The 26,109-nt window shown below is 36.4% G+C and overlaps 2 protein-coding genes across 2 annotated transcripts in view; one reads left to right on the forward strand and one right to left on the reverse strand.

Annotated features, from left to right (window-relative positions):
• LOC140241838 (alpha-1,6-mannosyl-glycoprotein 2-beta-N-acetylglucosaminyltransferase-like) overlaps nt 1-1,942 on the reverse strand; it is a 38,506-nt gene extending 36,564 nt beyond the window's left edge. The window contains exons 1-2 of the mRNA XM_072321593.1: nt 1,274-1,942; nt 10-107 (exon numbers count right to left, since the gene is read on the reverse strand). Coding sequence (XP_072177694.1) covers nt 10-107; nt 1,274-1,855 — 680 coding nt within the window. The 5' untranslated portion in view covers nt 1,856-1,942. The remainder of the gene's footprint in view (nt 1-9; nt 108-1,273) is intronic.
• Nucleotides 1,943-7,670: 5,728 nt separating this feature from the next.
• Nucleotides 7,671-26,109, forward strand: part of LOC140241557 (uncharacterized) — a 28,473-nt gene continuing 10,034 nt past the window's right edge. The window contains exons 1-2 of the mRNA XM_072321293.1: nt 7,671-7,875; nt 23,598-23,729. Coding sequence (XP_072177394.1) covers nt 23,654-23,729 — 76 coding nt within the window. The 5' untranslated portion in view covers nt 7,671-7,875; nt 23,598-23,653. The remainder of the gene's footprint in view (nt 7,876-23,597; nt 23,730-26,109) is intronic.

Below are 26,109 nucleotides of genomic sequence, written 5' to 3' on the forward strand. Positions count from 1 at the left end.
ACTTCTTACTTTTCTCTTGTGATGTCCCTTGGGCAATCTTTTGGGTCCATTCCAGGAAACTCGTTCTGATACACTTGCAATGAGTAGGGGTAGAATATTTGCATCATCTGTGGTAAAAAGAAAAGCAAAACAAATATATTTAGAGGAAATTTTAAACATTACCTATTCAAAACTGATAACAACAACAACAACAATGACAAAGAACAAAGTAGTGGCCTGTTTCATGCCCTGATAATTTCTCTGTTTTCTTGCTGAGCAGACCAACGCATATATATAAATACATTTGTATATATGATTAAGGGAATTTCTCAACATCCTGGTCTGTCTGTATGTCTGTCTAGCTCACTCTCTGTTCTTATGTCTTTCTCTCTCTGCAAGTATACATCTCAAATGACATATGGGTATTGCATCGAGAGAGAGGGAGAGGAAAAAAGTTTCAGCTGATTCAATATTACCTGATAATTAAATGAAATCGAGAAAAAGTGTTCAATATTCAATCTGTAAATTCAGCATTATTGAAGATTAAATGTCTTGCCAAAAGCAGAGAGAGAGAGAGAGAGAGAGAGAGAGAGAGTTATTTCAGCCATCCACATTTCAGTAGTCTGCCTGAAAGGATACAAGATTGTACATTCAGGATGGCTCTTAAAAGCTCTCAATGGAACATGGCATTTCTAGCATGCAACACTCTTTGATCCTTTCAATTGTACTTTTCTATGCTACACTTTAAAACAAAAATAATATAATCCACTACATGTACAAATGTACATGTATGTGTATACACGTGTCTACCATGTATAGATTTCAGCTAATATCAACCATTCTTCCATTAAATATACATAGACCACTTGGAGCAATTTGAATTTACGAACAACAAAAAAAAAACAAGAAAAAAGAAAAGGCTCACTTTATAAGCAAACCCTACATACAATGTAAAAGGAAACTCTACTGTGACAAAGTGATCATACCTATATGTACAAATATCTCCTAATCTTGTGACACCAGATTAAAATACATTCAAACTCATGCTAGATTTTATGGGAATGTTAACAACATACAGTGATTTGAAATTTTTCCTGTCTGCTTCAATCTTATTTAGATCTTCTTTTTTCTTAGTGGGAAATGTTCGTTACCCTGGTAACTTATAATATGATGATGTTCAAAATCTCTTTGAAAGCAGGCAAGCTCATATACTTAGAGGATACACTCTACTTTACAGTACATTGCATCACATGCATAAAATGTTACATAAAGACACAATTATTGGCCGTAATACCTGGCAGAAATCGACCCGTCTCACAACCCTATTGATGTCCTCTGAGTAGTAGTCATGGCTGAAGATGAGAAGTGCACTACTGATACCATCAGCCTTCCTCAGCGACTCAATGAGGTATTCCAGATACTCCAGCCGGTCGTGCACCATGACGACTATCACGATGCTGTCTTCAGGTCTCACGGGGTAGCGCTCTTTGTTCCAAATCTTCTGCTCGTGGTTGATGGTCAGCATGGCCTCCTTGACGCGCTCGCTCTGTGCTGACAGGCCCAGGCTGATGTTGGGCCTTTTCGTTGCAATGACATCCGGAGGGCCAGCCTCCTCTATGGCCATCTCTGGGCTGTCGGCTACTTGCCGTTTCTGCTGATGGATGAGCTTTTCCTGGCCAACCAAAGATTTGTCCTTCTTTGGTTGGCCATTCACAATGTTCGACTTAACATCAGCTAATGGTCTCTTTGCCACTTTAAGTATGTTTGCCTCGATAGAATCATCAGATTCCCATTTTAGAGCAGGTAGCACCATCCATAGAAGTATCACGAAGCCTACTGACACACACAAAGTCTTTATAGTTCTCCTTGGTCTCATTGTGTGATAGTATTGTGTGCAAGCATGACAAAATAACAAGCCAACTATCACTGCAGCTTCATTTCAATGATGGTAATGAAAAATCAGTTCCTCCTTGATGAAAATACTTGTGATGGCGCCTGTGAAAGGAATCAGAAATCAAGAGAAACAGAAATGTAAATCACACTTCATCAGAATAAAATCATGTACAATATTAAACTTGTTTGCAGTGAAGCAATGAGGAAGATCATGCTGCACATCATATAAAGCCCACTTGACATAAAACAATTCCTAGGACTTAGGTAAAGATACAGTTTTCTTTAAAAAAAAAAAAATAATAAAAAAAATTGCTGTTTCGAAGTTCCTTCTAGTTTCACATAAAAAAACAAAAACTACATGTCCTTCTACTGTACATTTCCACCATCAATACATCCTACATTACACATGTATTGCAAATGACCCTTCACACCACACTGTGCAATAAATGTTGGCCTAGTGATACAATTATACACAGGAGTCACAGCCATATTCATGGCTTAACTATTGTGATTGCTTTGTTAAACATAAAAAATAATTGGTAAACTTATAAAACTGCTGCTGGCTGGCTAGCCTGGCATGGTTCGGTCCAGTCCAGTCCAGTACAGAGAGTTGAACTTACTTAATTTCTAGTCAGTATTTTCGAGTAGTAGTAAATCAAGTAAATCAAGAAATCTATGTTACAGAGTTTGTATGAGTTGCCAAACCGATTACCACCACACAACATGACTACCAGGTATATTACGTACACTTGTAGGCCACAGCTACAGCTAGCAAGGTGATGTACATGGTAAGGCAAGGTCTATAAAAAACGTCTAGGTCCACTCATGCAGAAAATTCTATAAACATAGGCCTACATGCACATCATGTATGTTGATTTTTAAATTAATACTATAAACATAGGGACGCTGACCGCACCGTCGGTGGTGCCCTGAACATGTGCCCTACGTGAATGTTTCTTTGTGTTGCCGCCAATGCCGGATTACGATGTGAAAAATTAATCAAACAACTAAGATTATTCTATTTTCTAGATAATATCCTCTAGGCTCATGAGGCTAGTAGTAGTAGTTCCTCCTGGTCCTGGCGATAAATTATACAGCATTTCAGAGAGTAGCATAGCAGAACTTTTGTGTCCATTCTACATCTACAACTTGTTGTAGTACACTTTGTACAAGCAGTGCAACATGCAACATCCTCCAACTTCCAAGTTCCAGATTGCATAAATTGACAACCCGTGCCATGGTCCTGTCCTGGATACATCACACTGAACTCCTTGGGCTCATCGCTGATCGCTCAGGATTGGAACCGTTGAATGCCCCTCTACAAGTCTTTGAATTACTGGACGTCATCATAAAATAGGTAATTCAGGTAACTCAGTGAAACAGCAGGCAAACAAAGTCTTAACTCTTTAGTCTTCGAAGTTACGTTTTAACTCGAGCACAGAGATATCAATAGATGGGACTACACATTCGAACGGAACGCTCACCGCCACCGTCTCAACGATCGGCATTGGTAAGTGTTTACAGGGGCTAGGAGCATGCAATGCAGCATATAAAGAAAGACTCACAAGGGTTAAAGTTGGCAATCCATAGCTGTGGTGTAGATCAAAATGGGCGTTTAGCTACCGCATAAGCGAGAACAGAGCAGTTTACCGCCGTTTACCGTAACAACAGTAACCTTACAGCATTGCACTTCGCTGATGAGTGAACCTCTAAGCTCGCGGATAGCTGTCACCCCACCATATCCCACACGCACGCTACACACAGATGTATTCATCGAAGCTAGCTTCAAAGGGGGAAGAGTCCGAATACGTCATTGGTACGTGGAAGGAAGCCAAAATGCTAGTGTGTGACAAGTGGGAGAGTGTGATGAATAGTAAGCCGGTTTGGCTGCTGAATTTGTAGCTGAACGGGTGAGTGAACCGGCGTATCTCGTTGTTTCGATCCGGAGGGGTGCCAGGCGAAGGCCAGCACTGCCCATTCCACGTAAAGCGAACAGACACGTCACAATTTGATGAGATCCTGGCTTCTGTAATTCGTTCTTCCCGCTGCCATTTTTGTTTCCATGCAGTGGGCCTAACCATGTTCTGTTTTGATCTATCACCGAACGAAAGAGAATGCTCACCTGATAATCATGACAAACTCTGAGCATAATAAACAGGGTAAAATAGAAACCTGCAATAAAACCGATAGGGTCTACATCCAGGTGATGGTCACTCTCAAAACGACAACAACAAACAAACAAAAAGTAAACAAAAACATGTTTCGAACTCTTTTGAATAAAAGTTCATAGGTCTTCCTTTCTTTATACTGAGTTTCGAATGTTTGAGCATAAGACACAAACGTTTAAAATATAAAAAGTAGGCCTACCAACATGTATCATGTCATTATTCTACCACACTAATTTATATCCAATGTTTCGTCAATCAAATCATTCAGATTTCAGATGAAAAGTGCGGTAGGCATACTAATAATCACTAATTAATTTCATTGTCTCACAGATGGACCCTCGATATGATCTGCAGTTCAGGTTTTATATACAATATCATGATAAACGAATTTGAAATATACGTATACAGTGCTATGGTACATGAAAAGCGCAGTAAATCATCATCCGATCTATACTCGCATCTACCTCCATGACAGGCCCACTAACTGCTCAGAGTGTTTGAAACGCATCGTGTCCAGAGCATGTTATAGGTCCTGTTGGAAAGCAACATGAGAGGTATAAGTAGGCCTAAACAGAAGGTAATTAACAAGAAATGAAATTCCTAAAGACGACCTGAAACCACTTCAGTCTTACCACCTGTTGAAATATTATCACCTATAGCTCATCATATTTTCCACAACCACTATCTTCATAAATAGCTTCTTCCACAAAATTTGTTCCAAGGGGTTCACAGCATCATTGAGCTCTCATTTTCAGCGATCCCTCCATTTTCACAAATATTATAAATTTGCAACGTTATAGATTGACTTATCTAGTATTTTATGCACGTAATCAGTCATCATTGATCATCAGCGTTTACACATGTACATAGATTAAAAATTGAACAGAACATTTTTGTATTTTGTACTCTGTTGAAATATGAAATTAAAATTGAATTGATAAAAAAATAGACTATACACAAGCACCAGTCAGAATGTCGTGTAGCTCTTTTGAGTTACGGCCCACTTTTGCACATTGAACGCTCTGTGGCCTTAATATCAAAGAAGTTCTTATTAACCTCTTTGAGCCGACAGTAGGCGCCTACTGCTAGTACATGTACCATGAAGCTTCATTGCGACTTGCGCTTTTGTGTCATGGAACCAGATTCAACAAACATCACTGCTGCCATCTCGTGTTCACTGCATGCACAAGATTATACCCCCTGACGAAGCGACATCGACACAGTACTGTCTGTCCAGAGAGGCTCTCTCATTGATATGACGTGATGATAAACCATAACAAAGCGTTTATCACAAACAAATAAATTAACTAATAATTCATTAATGTCTCTATATGCACATTGAAGGAAGGAAAATGAAGGTATAAAGGGAAATAGACATGAGAGGGAGAGAGAAAGAGAAGAGGAAAGAAGGCGAGATGAAAACTAACGAAATTTTTACGGTTACAGCACCAAGGCAACCATCGTCTTTGGACAAGTTCATACGTTTTTCAAAAGACCCTCAGAAATCATTTACGGTATCAGCCTGCTTGAGATGCACAGGTAATCAGTTGTTCCATTATTTTAGATTGTCCTCATGAAACAGCAGTTGAATTCCATCCTTTTCATTCTTTTTTCTTTCAAAACATCAGCGACCTGCAAAAGAAAAAAAAAAAAGATGTCTCAGTGTGATAAACTCGTTAAGGCTTGCCAATGCGACACCACAACTTTGCACATTTTGCCTTCAGCATAAATAGACACTTTTTTCTCTCATCAATAATCATGTTTCACAGTACAGATATTGATAGCGAATTACAAATACAAAAGCTTACTCAAAATCAGCATTTATCTGGTTTGCTTCAAAAAGCCACGCAATGATGATTCGAGAATAAGTTAACTTTCGCCTATGGATACTACAATTATTGTACCAGGCATTTCACGGATGAACACCCCCCCCCCCCCAAAGACAGACAGACAACACACACACACGCACACACACACGCACACACACGCACGCGCACACACACACACACACGCACACACATATTACCACCATTTCGACTGAGAGTGGTTGGCAAAATCAAAACACGCCGTTAACGAGAAAGAAAACACTAACAAAAAAGGCAATCCGGTAGTCTTGCACGAACATTACGCAAAATACTTTCGGAATCATATTGCTATAGTGGTCATGGATGCAGCTGTTTTCTCTCTAATGACCTAATCAGAATTTGCGACAAGTTTGATAAGAATATATATATACGAGATGAGATTCATGAGAATACCAGCCATTTCGACAATGTATACTATAGCAGTCCACATGCACAATTTACTTCACTCGAAATGGAGTAACTGTACATCTTTCAACCCATATTTGGCGGCCATAAAGTCATTTTGCATATTATTTGGCAACATAAAATTACTAGTAGAATCTTGTTACCGTAAGTTTCAGTATGATGTTAATATCAATCTTTTCAGTGTACGCGTATAGGCCTATGCGTATAACTGCAGCCATTTTGAATACGGTTGATTTTTGGCTGATTAGACAAATTTGCTCCTCTGCCTTGTATCTAAAAATATGAATTATTGCTTTTCGCCATGCATGGGTTCAATCCCCTGCTTCACTTTACAGGACAATATTTCACTATTTATGTCAAAAACAAAAAGGAATTTCTGTTTATAGGACATTTTGAATATCTCAAAACTTTTAAAGATTCAAGGATTGCATCAACCAGATTCGGCTTTAGCACCCTCGAAATAAGGTAAGACCATCAAATTATTTCCAATTTTTCATCATTGAGGAAATAATTTTGCCGTCATTTTGGTAGTCATCTTGAATAACTAAAAAAACCTAAAGAATAAAAGATTTGCATTAGCCAAATTCGGCTTTCAGGATAAAACCCTCAAAATGTTCTCAAATTTTCACAATTTAGAAGGAAATACATCTGAAGTTTGATGAGCCTTTGATGAGTTTTCGATGGTTATTCTGGCAGCAGTCTTGAAAACTTCTAAACCTAAAGGATTCAAGAGTTGCATCATGCATATTCGGATTCATCGCCCTCGAAATAGTTTAGTACCGTCCATTGTTTTCAATTGTTGGAAAACGCGTGATTTTTCGTTTTGGGGAACCATCCCAGTTGGCGGCCATTTTAAATATCTCAAAAACATCAAGGATGCAAGGGTTGCATCATGCAGATTCGGACTCAGCACCCTCGAAATAGGGTAAAACCATTAATTGTTTTCAGTAATTCTTTACCACTTCAAAGGGATATACATGGGAATTCCCAATTTTGGCAGCCATTTTGTATAACTTAAAATCGTCAAGGATTAAGAGTTGCATCATACAGATTCGGATCCAGCTTCCCCGAAATAGGGTAAAACGAACAACAGCAAAAAAAAAAAAAAAAAAAAAAAAAAAAAAAAAAAAACACCAACAACAACAACAACAACAAACAAACAAACAAACAGGGCAGACGGCAAAAGAAGGTTCAGCCTCTCGCATCCAGACTAGAACCAAGACAAAAGTTAACCTGCTTAATCATTGGAACTCGAGATCAACAGACTGTCACGACGTCGGCTAGACACACCGGATAGTCGAACAACACAAGTACAGTATGACACACATCAGACTCGACACTTGTCGGACTGACTCGACGCTGATTGGACTTGCGACTGAAATTGGAGTCTAATCCGCGCCAATTGGGCATTGCCTCCTGCCAATGAACATGACCTCACTCCTTCTTCCTATTCCGCAGGTGGAAGCTGCCTGAAAGTATAGTTATACGCGCACATTCAGATTGCGTGCTGGTTACTTAGTGATTACGCCTTGAAGGAAGATAGTTTTTCCTAAACTCCTGAACTGGTAAGGTATACTATTTGACTTCAATTCTTGATGCCATGATAATGTACAATAATTTTCTAGCACATCGCAGAATAATTGTGACTTGAAAGAGCTGAGATGTTTTGACAACGCCGTTAATTTTGCATCCATATTATGTTTCACTGATGTGACGTACAGGCCAAACAGTTTCATGCATGTATGATTTCTGAGACAACATTCTAAATCCTTTGTACGGATGTGTCTGAAATATTTCTGATTATATCGTAACTTCCACGATATTTGTTTTTTTTTTCTTTGATAATCCTTCGATTTTGCACTATTTGCTGATTTTGTATAATATTTACGATCAAAACTGAGAATAGGAGTTAAAAAAGAAACAGTTGGTTTGCTTTTACCGGGGCAAGGACCGATTTATCACAACAGGGAAGGTTTACACAGGACGGTGGACTCTGCAGAATCAAAATCGGTCGCCTTTTGTAGCTATCCAATTTCCACGTTGTCCGTGACTGCAAGCAGCGCATTTCAAGGATTGACATATGCGATGTATCTTGCATACAATGCTTGTCCGATGATACCACCACCATTATTATTAAGTAGGTCCTTGCTGCGCAAGACCGAGTGATGAAAATCCACCCATTTTCCTCCGAGTTGGATTCAATTCGTTTTTCATAATGGATTGCTAAACATACCGTAGGATTTGAAATTCTTACGTCAAGATGTTTTCATTGCAACTAATTGACAAATTGCCCTACATCGACGTACATCGACGGCAGAATTTCATGAATTTGAATAATAAAGCAGTACCCGCTGCATGCTGTAAGGATTAGAACCAACACTTGCTGTCGGGCGAAAGCTCGGTGATCTAGTGGAGATGACGCCTGTCCGGTGATCAGGAAGTCGTAGGTTCGAATCCTGCTCGAGTATGTACGCCCATGATTTTTATCATGGCTAGTACTAAAACACTGATCAATTCAGTGCTTATTTACGTCGATGTAGGGCAATTTGTCAATCAGTTGCAACACCGTAGGACTCTTGAAGATATTTGCAGTTATTAGTGGCAGCATATGCCATTGGTTTACCACTGACCATTTCTTTGTGACGATAATTAATTTTCATCAGCGGTCTTGAACACTTGGTGTCACATCCTAAACGACACATCTTAATTTTTCCCCTTGCCTTCAAAATAGAGGGGGGGGGGGTGAAGGGAATTATGGGTGATAAATCACACCCATGCAAACACGCAGTTGGAATCAAGCATTATCGCGTACAATAATCGTCCGATCAGCCAAAATCGACTTGTGATATACAGAGATGACGACCGTTATGGCGATTGGGAGGAACGCGGCATTATTCAGCCGTTACAGCTCGTGCATATTCCAACATGATTGTGGCACTTGTCCTTCGGGTCAAGTGGTACATAGTGATCGTGAACTCCGATCTCGTTCACTTAAAAGTGCAGTTTACCTTTGGGAACAGTGATTTGAAAAAAAAAATAAGATCAAGATATGACATTATGCATATGTGTAGGTCTGTTGTACCACAAAACATACTATCTTATAAAATTTTCGCGACAAAGCCTAAAATATAAGGAGATGATCTGTATTTTTCTCAATAAACCATATAACTGTAGACGGTTTTTAATAGTCTGGAAACATTTTCATTATAACTAATGTTCACATTTTGCATATTTAACAATAGTTAACATCGATTTTACCAATTCAAATTTTTACAGTGGGTGTTTCTATCCACAACTCACAACATTTTAGAACTATTTTAAAGCACTAATGCTGGGCTTTTGTTTCATCTGCAAATGTAATGGTAAATTATGCCTTTAAAGTGACAGCCGTATACGCCTAAGCTGGCATGGAGCTAAGTCAAGCAATCGGAGCATGAAAGTGTCATCAAAATTGTACGAAATAAAGGAAAACCTCTATAGAGAGTATTAAAAGGATGGTACAGTATTGGTAGAGATGAAAATTGTGCTTTAACTTTTTTGCGAGATAACAAGAAAACACTTATGAAATAGTACAGAGCATACCATTTTAAGAGGAATTCAAAGTTTATTTTATAAAATTTGGGTTTGGAATAGCTGAAACATCCAAAAACAAAGTAAAACAAAACGATCGTAACAAACTGTGGGTCCCACACTTTATTAGGGTCGTTCTGTTTGGATATCTCGGCCATTTCAAAACCAATTTTCATCAAATGAACATTGAATCCCTCTTGGAATTACATGCTCTTTCATATTTCATAAGAGGTTTCTCACTATCTCATGATAAAACCTGAAGTTAAGTCTCAACCAAAACTATACGATCCCTTTAAGGTTACACATATTTGCCCAGATGAGTGATATTGCTCACAGTCTCATGTTCCGGCTTCATAAGTCTCCCATTTTGTTCAAAAATCTTCATAGTCACTTCCGTATACTTGTTTTCCTTTCCCTTTTGAAGCTGCATAATGTCCTCGATATAGGTCTGCAGGTCGTTGTCTCCGTTCATCTCTTCTGCTAGTCTTGTTAGTCTTGTCTGTATTGGGATTCTGAAGTTACTTTTTTATTGATTTTCTACTTCAGATGATCCCTCATATTACAAGAACTGTCTTTTTAATGGGTTCCTCCCTTTTTTTCGTACGATGCGTATAATAATCGTTATCCTGGTATGGGTGATTTATTTCAGTGTTTCGTTGTTACAACGATGTAGACCCTTCAAATTCATGAAATTCTTCCGTCGAGATGTTTCCATTGCAACTGATTGACAAATTTTTGTCAATCAGTTGTGATGTAGACCCTGTTTAGCTGACAATGACTGATTTTTTTTTTCATCTGCTACTCATTTTCATATGTACTTTGTTAAATCACATTCTGCAATTATTACAAATATCCTGTACATATACATTGTATATAATTTCTTTGTTTATTTGATGGAAGTGAAAATAAATTTGAATCTTGAATCTTGAATCTTGATGTGCACCCTGTCTCTTCACAACGTACAGTATACATTATCATTTTGTCACCAAAAAAGGTGACGTGCATGTTCTTCGTCTGTCGAAAAATATTAGATTTTAACTAAATTTGAATTTCATATTCCAGATGTCCAAATGATTGTGGTCAAACCGGAATGGTGGAGATTTCATCAAAAAACCGGACGCATGATAATGATCCTTTCAAAAATTTCGTTATAGAGTTTTAATGTTTTCACAAACCAGTGATATTTCAGTGTAGCTTCAACCACCGACTCCAATATTTATGGATTATGACTTCAACAAGAAAAGTCCCATAGAACTTCACCTCAGGTATAGTATGATTGTCACTTGCCACAGACTGTAGGTGCAAAAAGTATGCAAGAAAATGTGTTTAATTATCTTGAATGGTTCGGAGCTTGTCCTGTTAGTGGTGCGCTGGTTGTCCTGCTTATGACATGGTGGACATGGTTATCAATAGGTTATTCTAATTTATTCTGACTTTATTGTTGATGACATCATGAAAGCTGAGAAAACTTTTCAGAAATGGAATGAACACAGTGTCCCACAGTGTGTTCATAATCTGTTCACTTACATAGTCGGCTTTGTGAAAACACTCGAATTCAATAGTGTGAAGATGATGTCACACTGTGGTGTGGTTTTTCATATCAGTATTTACATATTGATATTCTGTTGCACATTGTGAATTGATGATTCACAATGTGTTCACAATGTTAAAACGCTCGAATATAACAATGTGAAGAGATTTGTGTTTCACACTGTGTTCCACATTGTGAGACGCTATGTTGTCTCCAGGAATATATACATAAGACGGTTAAAAAACCCCAATCTAACACCCCGAAATTATAGACATAATAAAATTTAATGATACACATTTCATCTTACTATTTCCTGACTCCGTGATATGAACCCGAGTTTGATTCCAGGGGGCCTTTAAACCCGAATGATGGGGTCAAGGGGCACGAGGAACGCATAGTAATATGCCCATTGTTGTTGTTTTTCTTCAAGCGGATAACCCCGCTTGCCATGAAAACCTGCGTGTAACCTCTGTTATGAGAAAGGTCAACTTGTTATTCTACCGCCGATGTTTTCATGTGTCTTGGCATCTGTCATTGCTCTCTGTACAAGGCAATGAGTAAGAACTACGTGCATTCATTTTACTCCATTTTATTGCTTATTTGGGAAAGTTATTTGAGAGAAAGTTGGTATGTAAAAAAAGTCCTTAGTAATCATAAGATTATGTAAAGACAACAAGCAGAGGTATTCTTCTGTCATTATTGTCACAATCATACTGGTGGTATGTATATCAACGATGTGTAAGATGCCTTCATATAAGAAATGTATGATTTTTATTTTATGATATAAAATCCTAAGAAATGCGATATCCTTTTGATCTCTTTCATACACAGGGCCTATAGGCCTATTTGTCCTTCATCCGTCCATTTCATCCCATGTGTCTATCACGACTTGCTGTAAAATGCATATTAGGTCTACTTCCAATGTATTCTATACCTGTCATTACTGAGGTGTCCGAATATATTACATCATCTTTAAGATTATTAGTGGGGGTGCTATATGTTATAGGATGGTGTTCCCTGAAACAAAATGGAAACGGAATTATTTAGTTATATAAGAAGCGCTTCGGTACCTGTGGTATAATATAGGAGTGCGGGTGTTGGGTGAGCTTCATATTTTGGTTACAACAGATCCGCCTTTCAAGCACCGCTTTGGCAGGTTTGGCTTCATAAGCAACGCTTGAGTTACTATCTAAAACTATTTTCTGATAACACAAATTCCATTTTGTGATATCAAAAATTCGAATTTTTTAATTTCACAAATTCAATTTGTGATATCAGTAATACCCATCAGGTTTATCACTTGAACCAAATTTTTGATATCACAATTTTCAATTTGTCATGTCACTAATTCCATTTTGTGATAATGCATGATTTACATGAATTATTTCAGCACTCACTTTATTAAAAATCTATTGAATTTCGAATATTACTTTTGTGCAGAAATTCAGCGTTTAGTTTGTTCAAAAATACATAGGGAATTCGAGAGTTAGTGAATTCGAACGTTAGTTTTGTGCAGAAATACTCGGGAAATTCGAAAATATTAAGTTCAGTGTCGAAAATCACTGTGAATTTGAGGATTTGAGAAACTCTGATGGAGTTTCAGATGTTTTCTTTGCATGAAATGTAATGATAGTGTGAAAATAATGAAACGAGACTTTAAATAGGACAAACCCGTCAAACAACCTTATTGTTCAAAACTTTGAATCTACAGTGTTAACTACACAAATTCAATTTCTTGATATTACACAATGAATTTGTGGTATCAAGAAATCATTTTTGTGATATCACAAATTCGATATCTTGATATCACAAACTTGACAACTTAGGTTCATCTGCTACAATTACGTAAATTTGTGATATCCCAAATCCAATTCTTTCGCAAACTGAGTTTGCGATATCAGAAAATCGATTTTCCTTTTTTTTTTTTTTTTTGGTTGATGTATCACAAAAGGGAATTAGTATCAGAAAATAATTTTAAATGGTAAAACGGTTAAAATGGTATAACCGCATAATACATGCGCTGATGGCGTGAGACGCGACACCAAGCGGGAATATTTTGAGTGGGGATGGGAGTACCATCCCCTGTGGAGAGAGAAAACGCGGGGATAAGAAGAGGCGCAAAGCCAGAAGCATTGCGAATGAAGATGTCAAAGAAAATTCAAGAAAAACGAAGGAGAATAAGACAACAGTTGCAAGGATGAATAGTCGACAGAGAGAGAGAGGGTGAGTATGCAACATCAATATGTTGCTGCGACGTTCTCGTTCCAGGGTTCATACAGGTCATGGAAAACCTGGAAAGTCATGGAATTTGGCCTAGTCTTTTTCCAGGCCTTGAAAGTCATGAAAAACTGATATTTCCATCAAAAGGTCATGGAAAGTCATGGAATTGCGAAAATTATAGAGGTTTATCTGTTGTTTGTGTGAGATGTGTATGTATTCCCTAAAGTTGCTTCACTTTGATTTGAGATCAAATTTTCAATCTAATGTATTTAAAAAAAAAAATTGTGAAAGTCATGGAAAGGTCATGGAATTCTGGCTAAAAAGGTCATGGAAAGTTATGGAATTTAATTCATGAGAAAGAGTATGAACCCTGCGTTCAGACATCAGAGAGATTCAGGTCACATTGTTTATAGCTCATCTGAGCCAACATGGCCAAACGTTCAAGTGAGCTATTGCGATCATTCATCATCCTTTATATCACCAAAACTCTCCATATTTGGTATATTCTTCTCATGGGATACCAGTCTGCAAGAATATATAATTATGTGGAAGGTGAACTTGCGATATTCAGGTGAGCGCGAGACCCCGGGTCTCTTGGTTATTTATCACTCTATGTATTCATTACATATCTTTATATTATTATGCTTACTTTTTTTTGGGGGGGGGGGGGTGTGGATAGGATCCAAGAAAATGAACATTGTATAATATCGTTCATCCGAATATGATAACAAAAGCAGCAAAAGTTCTTGATGGCATTAATTCAATTAATTAATGGCAAATCAGATTTGTGCTAATTTCAGTTTAATCCATCTCAATTCAAGAAGCTTAAATAAAAATTTTGAAACGTTTGAACTATTTTTAAGTTCCCTCAATGATTTTAAATTTTCCGTTAAAGGAGTTACCGAAACATGGTTGCACACCAATTCCCCGGACCTATTTGGCATTGAAAATTACAATTTTATTCGCAATGACAGCAGCGTGGCATAGGAGGTGGGGTTGCCATGTACGTTAATAATCAAATTGAATTCAAAATTGGAACCGACTTGCGCATTCAGGGAGCAGAACGTTTACTGATTGAAATCTTAGATGATAATGAGAAAAATATAATAGTTGGTACCATTTACCGCCCTCCACAAAATGACATTCAATCTTTTTTTTTGACAACTTCGACCAATGTGCATACGAAATTCTTGGAGAGAGAAAATCCATTTTTTTAATGGGAGATTACAGTATAGATTTATTACAACCCACGCATTTCCATGACATATTACTTTCCAACTCACTGTATCCCCACATCAATAAACTCACCAGAATAAACAACACCACCCATAGTCAAATATTAATAGATAGATAATATACTGTCTAACGTTATAACTGAAACCTGTACGAACGGCATTCTTTATTCAGATATATCCGATCACCTACCGATTTTTATGATTAATGAAAAATCTTTAACAACCCCAATACGCTGCCAACCCAAACAATACTTGAAAATGCATCGAAATGAAACGCCACAAAATATTGATTCATTGAATCAAGAGTTATTCGAAGAACAATGGAATGACGTCTTTAAACTCCAAGATGTTAATTTTTCTTACGAAATTTTCTTACAAAAACTATTAGATTATTATGATAAACATATTCCTTTAATTCCCCCCCCCAAAAAAAAAAAAAAAAAATGGAAGGAAAAGAGCTCGGCAATCCTGGATTACTCAAGGTCTTATACATTCTATTCTCTGATAAATATCTCTGAGAAAACCTACTCCTGAAAACGTGAAAAGGTATAAAACATAACTATAAAAAGAAATTAACTACCTTGATTCGAGTTTCACGTAAATCATGTATTTCAAATGAACTCGAATCTAATAAGGACGATAAAAGTGCTCTTTGGCGGACCGTAAATGAAATACTCAAAAAGAAAACTACGGAATGTCCTGATAGCATTACTCATAGTGATAATGTCATTACCAGTCCTGACCAAATTGCAAATATTTTTAACAATTTCTTTGTCAATGCTGGTCCTTCTCTAGCAGCATCTATTCCCATAAATGATATTAAAAAATCATAAAGATTACTTCCTGAAATTAATAAAAATTCTTTGTTCTTTACTCAAATTTAATGAAACGGAAATTATTGATACTGTTCGATATCTGAAATGTAGTAAATCCTGTGGGCCTGTTAACTTAAGGGTGAATTTGTTGAAAAAAAATAATTTACCCCCTAGCAGCCCCTCTCACCCATATATTCAATCTATTTCTACTTAACGGTAAGTATCCAGACTCCTTCAAAATCGCCAAAGTTATCCCCATTTATAAAAGAGAGGATCCATCAATGGTGAAAAATTATAGACCCATCCCACTGTTACCTGCAATATCGAAAATTTTTGAAAAAGTAGTTTACAAGTGTCTCTACTCGTTCATGATTGAAAATGAAATATTAAATCCGAATCAGTTTGGTTTTAGGAAAGGATTTTCTACCGATTATGCTATAATCAAATCTGTCGACAATATTATTGATGCGCTTACTAAAAAGGAGCACATAAATGGAGTCTTTATGGATCTTAGCAAAGCATTTGACACTATCGATCATGACATTTTACTTGAAAAATTACATAATTATGGCGCGAGAGGGATTACTTTGTCGTGGTTCAGAAGTTATCTAAGTCATCGAAAACAATATGTTGTATTTAAATCCAGTCACTCATCATATTCTAACGTGTCATGTGGTGTCCCTCAGGGATCTATCCTCGGGTCCCTACTTTTTTTGATTTACATTCATGATATTATCAATTCCACTCCTAGTTTAAACTTCATCTTATTTGCAGACGACACCAACTTTTTTTGTTCCCACAAGAACATTGTAACACTGGTTGATACACTAAATATGGAATTAAGCAACATCTCGAAATGGTTTAGAATTAACAAGCTTTCAAAGTTCAAAGTTCAAATTTATTTCATATTTCCATTTCTCAATGATGACATTACAAAATTATTGACAACAAAACAAGAATACAAAATATATACAATCATGTCTTTTGATCGTAGAAGAAAAGAAAAAGAAAATATACTTGACACAAATGTACAAGGTCATATTGTGTGAAAATGTCACTAGTAAGTATAAGAAATATGATGGGGCCTACATAAAAGCTTTAAAGCTTGTAAAACTGTAGGTTCCCGAGTTCATAGGCATATAATTTTACACGGAGAACGGATATGTTTGTCTTGACCAACTAAAATTACACAAGTACAAAAAATCGATGAGTAATAAACTAATGAACCACATAGATATCGCACAAACCAGACTGCATACAAATCTCGCAGTGTTTGAATAACAAAAATGCTATATTATTAAAAGATGTATCGGTACCATGAAATAACTTGAACTTTCACTGAATATTGATAAGACATGTTTTATACACTTTCGTACGCTTCAATCCCAACCCACCCTTCCTCAAAGTATTTCTATTGATGATACAAATATTGCTGAGAAACATTCAACCAAGTTATAGGAGTGACCCTAGACAGCAATCTAACTTGGGATATTACAACATCAAAATCTAAAGCAACTGGTATTTTAAGGAGAATGAAATACTTGATTAACGATCAAATTTTAATAATGTTATATAACACTTATTTTTACCATTATGAATGTACTGCAATATCGTATGGGCAACTGTCTGACTGTAGCAAAACTAAATTGATCACAATTTTTCTTCTCCAGAAAAAGGCTCTTCGTATATGCACACATTCAAATTTCTTGGCTCACACTGATCCCATATTTTATCGCCTAAAAGCTCTAAAGGCCTATGATATACATTTATACCTAACTGCCATATTTATGTGTAAACACACTCGAAATTTATTACCATTTTTTCATAATGCCCTAGTAACCAATGAACATATTCACTCATACCCTACCCGTCGTTCCCATGATTTTCATTTCAGTAATCCAAAGCTTTTACTTGCTCAAAAGTCGATCAGACATCACGGTCCGGATACATGGAACCCTCTTCCTGAGGAATTGAAACAGTATGCCTCCTTGTTTTCATTCAAAGCAAACTTAAAGAAGCCCATTTTAGTGTACTTCAAATACGAGCTAAAAACATATGATTTATATGAATAATGTTGGTCTCCCGATAGCAACATCGCATATCGTTCCCTCTTCCAACAAACCAATTCTATTATTCTAAATTCCAGCCTATCTGCCCTTGTCCACTTTCAAGCACTTGTACGCACATTCACCATCACCATCACACATCAGAGTTTATTTTCTCCTGCTATCTTCGCAATTTGTCTTGTTACGAATCTAATACGTCCCTACCTTTTCCTCGGGCCGGCCATCTTTTCAAGCAATGCTTACAATGGCGGCCCTCTGCATAATCGCTTCTTAACTACAATTGTTATTGTAATCCCTGCTGCATAGACATGCATATACTGTATAATATATCATTAATTTCCTTTTATATCGTTTTTTATGAAAGTCAAACGACTCTGTTTTAAATTTACTTCGTATATTTCCCACATGTTCATGATTATGTAGCTTATGTATATTGATTTGCAGAAAATAAAGTATCTATCAAACAAATTAAACAAATTGTTTAAGATATACTAATATTTAGGCTTTATTTGAAGCGGGCTCTAGGTACTAGGGATAATTTATCAACATCTCACAAGAAGGAGTTATCAAATTACAAGAAAATGATGACAAAGATCGTAAACATGGAGGGTTTTAGAAACTATTTAGAAAGTTGTAAGGATATATTGTTAGGATTGATTTGGGGATAGGTTTTATTCTAAATACGCTTCCATTTCTTTTTCATTGGTAATTCGATGTACTTTTTTTTTTCATTCCATTTGTTACAATGAAGCTTGAATAAAAATATGTGTCTCATCAGTTGTTACCTAATTTGACAGTTCCCATTTCCAAATGCGGGAATGTTACTGAAGAAACTATTTTCGTTACGTTGTACAGTAACAACAGATTGAATTGCTGTTTGGGGGTATTATTCGAATGAAAGTGATTTAGAAAAAGTGTGTGTGTGTCTGTGTGTGTGTATATGTCTGTCTGTCTGTCTATGTCTGTGTCTGTGTGTTTAACACGTGTATGTTGTTTTGTGTATTTACTAGCATGGTTCGTGTTATTGTCTGTTTGACAAACGGTTGCTGTATTTATGGTGCCAGGTAAAAATGTCAGAAGTAAAAATGTCAGAAGTAAAAATGTCAGCAATAAAAATGTCAGAGGTAAAAATGTCAGAGGTAAAAATGTCAGAGGTAAAAATATCAGAGGTAAAAATGACAGAGGTAAAAATGTCAGAGGTAAAAATGTCAGAGGTAAAAATGTCAGAAATAAAAATGTCAGAGGTAAAAATGTCAGAAGTAAAAATGTCAGAGGTAAAAATGTCAAAGGTAACAATGTCAGAGGTAAAAATATCAGAAGTAAAAATGTCAGAGGTAAATATGTCAGAAGTAAAAATGTCAGAGGTAAAAATGTCAGAGGTAAAAATGTCAGAGGTAAAAATGTCACAGGTAAAGCTGTCAGTGGTCAAAATGCCAGAGATGAAAATGTCTTTGGCAAAAATTTAAACGTAGAAATGTAAGAGGACGAGGTAAAAGTGCCAGAGATTTTTTCTTCATGTTTCTGACACCCTTCTCGCAACACGCTCTTTCCGTACCTTCTCCTGAAAAAGCATAGGGGAGACCGCAGAGAAATGGGACACGGGGAGAAATATGGGACACTCTTGTAACTTAAAAAATTCTCGGCCAATCAACAATCCAATTATATCAGTAACAAGATGAGCCTCGGTACACCTCAAAATAGACATTAGCTACTATACAGCTCTTCAGGTAAATTGAAAAAAAAAACAATTGTTTTTATAACCCCTTTTTGTTACCTTTTCATTGTTTCTTACTTTCTTGTCAGTAAAATATCAAACTTACTACATAGATCTGGTACGTCCTACACTATGTTAATTGGTTACTTAGTAAGTGTGCAAACTTCTGAAAATAAAATTGCTTGATAACAGACGTGTATAGGTATGAAACATTAGCAGGGATTTTTTTATTGTTTACTCTGTTACCACTGGCATAAATTTAATAGGACAGTGTTACATTTCTCCCCGCGGCACATGTAAATCCTACTTGTGTAATATAAATTTTATTGCTGTGCAATAGAAAACCTTAGAAAATCCTTATATTGCGCACTTCAGATTTTCTCCAGTTTAAAGCACTCGGAGTTGGCCTAGTTTAAAAAGAAATATATATATATATTTTTTTAATTCTAGCAATCTTTAGCAACACACTGTTATGATAAACTTACTACGTTAAACATAATAGAATCTGACTTTGGAACAACAGCTTAGTTTGAAAGGCATCAAACATTAACATTTTTCTCTCGCCTGCGGATCCGTTCAACAATAATTGCGTTACAACACAAGAGAAATCCCGTAGCAAACTATCGGCTTTTACCCTCACTAGAACAGAGTTCGTCTCCAGTTTTGATAGGCATAAGTTTGTAATCTGATCACAAAGTGTTCATTGAACTTCGAGATATTTGTTTTTGCGCCATATGATACTTTAAAGGGACTGTACAGTACTCGTTTAGGTGGGGATTCATGTTTTGAACATTCCTAAGTGAGATAATGAGAAACCTCTTATGAAATATGAAAGAGCTTGTAATTTTAAGAAGGATTCAACGTTTATTTGATGAAAATTGGTTTTCAAATGGCTGAGATATCCACAAAAGTGATAATAATAAAAGGCGACAGGCCACGCCTTTTATTAGGATCTCTTTGTTTCACCTTGATTTTGGATATCTCAGCCATTTCAAAACTGATTTTCATCAAATAAACTTTTGATACCCCTTAGAATTGCATGCTCTTTGACATCTCATAGAGTGGTTTCTGAATATCTCGCAAAACGTTAAAAGCTAAATCCTCACCTCGACCAGAACTGTACACACCCTTTAACCTTTTAATAAAATATTTTGCAAGAGCTTGCTTATGTCTGCAGGTACATCTACTGTAGTTTGTTTGCTTGCGTTTTGTATTTTTTTACTTGTACATTTATGTCGTGATTGGGCCTTTGCGAGATAAATACAAAACCTGAATTTGAGAAAATAACATAGAACAGGTGGAAAATTAGCGGTTTGCTTAGACTATGCCTCATCCACTTCTTCACACTAAACAGTTAAAAAATGAACAATAATGACTTTATACTAGCCTGGACTTAAGCAGAATTCGTTTGTGTAAGAGTGTGTATGTAAGAGTATGTATACGTTAATACTAAAAGTGGGTTAGGGTGTGTGTGTGTGTGTGTGATAACTTCATTGGGCGTAACAACGTAGGATTATACTGTTTAAGGGGTTTGCGGCATTGTTGGAACCTCTTTATGATAATAATAATGATAATGATAATAATAATAACAACAATAATAATAATAATAATAATGATGATAATAATAATAATAATAATAATAATAATAATAATAATAATAATAATAATAATAATAATAATAATAGTAATAGTAATAATAATTTCCCACGGACAGATTACGCCACTGTACTGGAAATAAACTCAGAATATTGAGAGTGCTCTAATTTTTTAAAAACATAATTCCCTGAATATTCTGTTAGTTATACCAGTGGAAGCTGTGAGAGTTTTTAACGTGTTAATTCGTCGTCAATGCACTCACTATCGCATTATGATAATATGAAGATGTACCTTTCTTAAGGGTTCATTCATAGGGGGCTTAATGTCCCCTAAAACACTTAGACAGTACTACTTAACAAAAATATTATAATAATGTGTGTAAAAACATTGTGTAGCAAAAACAAAAATGCTGAAAACTGCATATACAATCACGACAATAGTTGCAATGTAGTCAAAAGGGGTCGCTTTCGATCACAGCAGAGTCTTTGTCTGAAGCAAAGTGGCAAACATGTAGGCCTACAGGGGAAATACATAAGGACTACACCCAACAGACTAACCATCTGAACGATCTAGTGCCCAAAGATTCGATGCCCTATCATATCAGTAAATCTTTTGGAACTCGTCTTGACACATTCCGAACTTGCAGAGAGAAGCTCTGGATGAGACGTCTTCAGACAATCCAACCCCATGGCCTCAACATCCAGGAGGGAATTGTATACCTAACATAATTTCTGTGATTTCTTACTCTATGCATTGTTTGCTTCAGAATGGTCTCATATTCAAGTAATGTGCAGTTTAATGTTTCCAGGTTAGCATGCCTGTACAGTGTAGGGCATTAAAGTGCACATTACTTGAATATGAGACCATTCTGAAACAAATAATTTTCACACAACAATAAATGAATCCCACAAGAATTGGAACAATCATCCCCCAGCATTCCCACTGATTCCCCCTGATCAGTTACTAGCCAGCCATCCCCTTTAAAGGATTTTAATTTACATATTGATAAGTGGTTATAATTATTTCAGTTCACACGTTACTTCGTTGCCTATATTCAGACCTTTTTAAGAATAACAACTAAAGTTTTTGAGATTTGCATGACAACTATATAGTAACACAGCGAAATTGCAGAAATTTTAAGTAGGATAAGTTCTTCTCCTCATTAATTTGATGTCCTTGTCTTATACAGTGCTTCGTGCACAAACATCTTTCTCTTTAAGAAAATTAAGAGCTATAGTTATGGAGTCTGTAAGAATGGGAAAAGTGATACGTCGTGCAATGTGTCTTGTCTCACGACCCATAACGGTCACTATACAGACATTCTAAAAGCCACAAAACATTTCCCCTACATACCAGGTTTTGGAATCCCCCGCAAACTTAGCATATGGTGAGCAGTACAGGACTTAAAAGCGTCCCGTATCAGCATACATTTAAGGAATGGATTATCATTACATTTTCTACTGTATCTCTGCGCCTCTCGTGTCAGGTAGGATTGGTTTCCGTGTGTATACAAAGTATATTCAACTTCTTGTCTAGTGACAACACAATGGGCGTAGAATTTGGAGTCAATTTCAAAACAAATGTCAGGAAACTGATCCTATCAAAGAATAAAGGGAAAAGAACCCCGGTTGGTGAGAGTGAAATCCGTTGAGGAAGTGAAAGTCTCCCCAATGTGTGCTGTTATTTTTATTAAGCAGTCATGAACTCTAGATATCTAAAGGAGTTTGATACCGGCTTGTGACGTTCACTCTAGTGTTATGTTACCTTACGTTTCGGGTATTTTTGTCGAAAGTGTAACATGGTCTTGATATACCACCTAAAACAAAAGAAAACAAATCATACTAAGGAAACAACAAAACGAGAACGAAGTCAGTCCAAAGGGGTTTTCTTTGCTGTTTTACCCCCCCCCCCCCCACTTTATCAAGTATCAGTCTTTTCAGCGTCAAATTTTCAAATCCTGGAAACGCGCATTATCAAATGTCCATCACATGATGTAAAAGTGACGATTCAATCTCTCTTGATAGAAGTCATCTGTAAATTTGTCAGTTTGGTGTCCAGTCACAAACTTTGTTTTTTATGAGTTGTTTTTGCATTTATTGCTTAAAACATTATCTTCTCGAGATATATCCAAGTGTATTTTTAAGCCATGTCTGACTCTTTCATTCTCTTTCATCTGTATTTCTAGGTTTCATTTCTTTTCCCGTATCACAGGAGTGTCATCATACATGTATCACTTGAAGAAAGGAGCTTCAAAAACACAGCTCTTTGCTTGAATAAAGATATGACGCAATAGCACTACGATAGTTGATAAACGTTCGTCTTCTTTTAGTCCGTTTAGTCATGTTTGTGTTTTCTTCAGACTGTGTAACGTTATACTTACAGACTGCAGGAAGCTTTAGACTCACAGATAGTTATTGATTCACTGACGCGATCTGAGTCACGTCACTAATATGATTCCCTCTCTCCTCTCTCCCTCTCTCTCTTTCTCTCTTTCTCTCTCTCTCTCTCTCTCTCTCTCTGTTTTTGTTCTTTTCCTGAAGCCATCCTGTCATTGTTTACGAAATCAGGTGTTCCAGAGAAAAGTGTGAAATCTGGCATGATGGGACGGATGGAATTACCTATCGTCTTCGTGGCGGCTTCCATGCTGGCGTCTATCATACCTCATGTCTCTGGTAAGTTAAAAATGAAAAAAAAAACAAAAACATAAGTAATGTCAAGAACAAATGGCAAGAAACTGATGCTTTGATCTGTTTGATCTCCAAATGAATTCAGAGACTTGGAACGAACGTTCTATAAGTAAAAAATAAGTACCTCTATTTCAAAAGCGATTGATATTCTTTGGAAGTTGAAACATCTTGACTATAACTAGTCCTTGGTGTGTTGCATACCTCTCTTGTTTTACCTTACGTTAATAACTGTATCATTATATGAGGTAACTAAAAAAAAAAAATCTAAAATTGGTTCGTTATTGCTTTTAGAGATAGAAAAGGAATTCGAACATTCTGCCAATCTACGTCATATCAATTCTTGTTTTCAAACAATTCAAAACCATAAAAGTACACGGTCTTCACATCTATACCAATCCGCCATTTTGTGTTCAAGTTGATATACATAAAGAGACTGTCTTAGATTTCAATGTCCACTCGTATCCTATACATGCCATCGCAAATTGCAATGATTTTCATTTAAGTAACCCAAAGCTTCTCCTTACTGAAAGATCTATATCCGACACCACAGTACCAATGGGAATAATATTACCCATAACATGTCAGTAACGATTCAAGGGAATGTGTACTTTTTTCAAAAGATGAAATTTTGTGAAATTCTCTTTGTACGCAAGTGACATCATACACTGCAGTAGTCTTCTCATCCAGCGGTGACTGCACAAGAACTTCAAAAATTCATAACTTTTGAACGGATTGTCCGATTTTCCTCAAACTTTCAATGATGTGTTCTACTAATATTGCTATATTCTCTCAATCCTTACGTTAATGAAGGTGAACTTGTCCTTTAACTCTTCAAACTATTTGCTTGTTTGACGACAGCCTTCTGCATTCTATTCCACCCTATTCCACCATAATTTAGTAACATCAACTTTGTTCCTCAATTCTGAATAGCTCTAAATCTTTTTATTGTTATTATAGCCTACTGTAAAGGTAAACGTAATCCAGTTATATTTGAATGTACCGATAGTACCATTATATGTCTTATCATTTCCGGAAATTTCATTTGTAATAATGTTCAATGTAGAAAAGTGCATTAACTTGAACATGTGAATTCTAATTTGACTCGAGTTACTGCCAGCATTACGTAATCCTTATTTTTGTTAATGAAAGATTTGGAATAGCAAGTATTGGTGTCCTGTAAGAATAGTGAGGAGAACATGATAAGCTGATGTGAATTCAAACAGCATGCTTTGAAACATGCATGCTAAAGTGCAATCATTATAATGGACAGGACACACACATGGGTACATCAAAGGTGTGTTTTTGTGTTGTTGTTTTTTGCGCATAAAGAAGACCAATCAGGGAGCAGTAATATGGCATTTGTTCATTCTTTATATACCGATATACCGATATGTTCCCCCCCCCAAAAAAAAAAAAAAAATACAACGGGACCCTCCACAATTATACTGTAACTTTAAAATGGTGAATCAATCCAAATACAATTTCAGGATATGAAACTGTCACTTATTACCCACATCTTACAGAAAACAGTGACCCATGACATGCTTTATAACGATCCACATTTCTCTGTGACCACTTAACCACATTGAATGGGGTTTCTGCAAAATATAGTTAAGATGTTACACTTTAAGACTCTGAAAAACACTCAGTTAATTCAATTTAATCATATTAGAAGTTATCAATGCGAAAATCCATTTTTTTTTTTTTTTTTGGGGGGGGGGGGGATACTGTACATTAGTCACATGCAAACCCCCGGAAGTCGACTCTTCTCAGGTTATCTACACGACGATTACCAACATCACTACTTGATTGCACACACTAACTTTTGGTTTCGCCACTTTGAATCTACGCCGAAACAATGTAGGCCTATAGTCCCTCTGATACAGGGAAGCGTGTACAGCCTCCAAATGAGATGTATTGTATAGATGAATACACCCTAAGCAACCACAGCTTGTATATCAAATCATAGTTTCCCATGTTGGTATCATTTGTTTTTGCTAAATAATCAAAAGTTGTTGATATATGCTCGCATCTTTGTTATTTCGGTTTGTTATTCCGAGGTTCGTTAATCTGAACATGAAATACGATTTGTTATTTCGAAAGTTTGTCATTCCGAAAGTGAAATTAGATTCGTTATCCTGAAGGTTCGATAATCCAAAAATGAAATAAGGTTCGTTTTTCCGAAGGTTCATTATTCCGAAAACTAAATAATGTTCGTCGCTGGTAGCAACTTCTTTCATTTCCAAATCTTATCATTTTCGGACTAGCAAACCTTCAGAATAACGAACTTTATTTCACTTCGGAGTAACGCCACAATTAAAGAAGCCCATTTCATTTTTGGATTAACGAAAATCTGGGTATACGG

The sequence above is a fragment of the Diadema setosum genome, chromosome 18 (assembly GCF_964275005.1).
Source record: "Diadema setosum chromosome 18, eeDiaSeto1, whole genome shotgun sequence".
Taxonomy (NCBI): domain Eukaryota; kingdom Metazoa; phylum Echinodermata; class Echinoidea; order Diadematoida; family Diadematidae; genus Diadema; species Diadema setosum.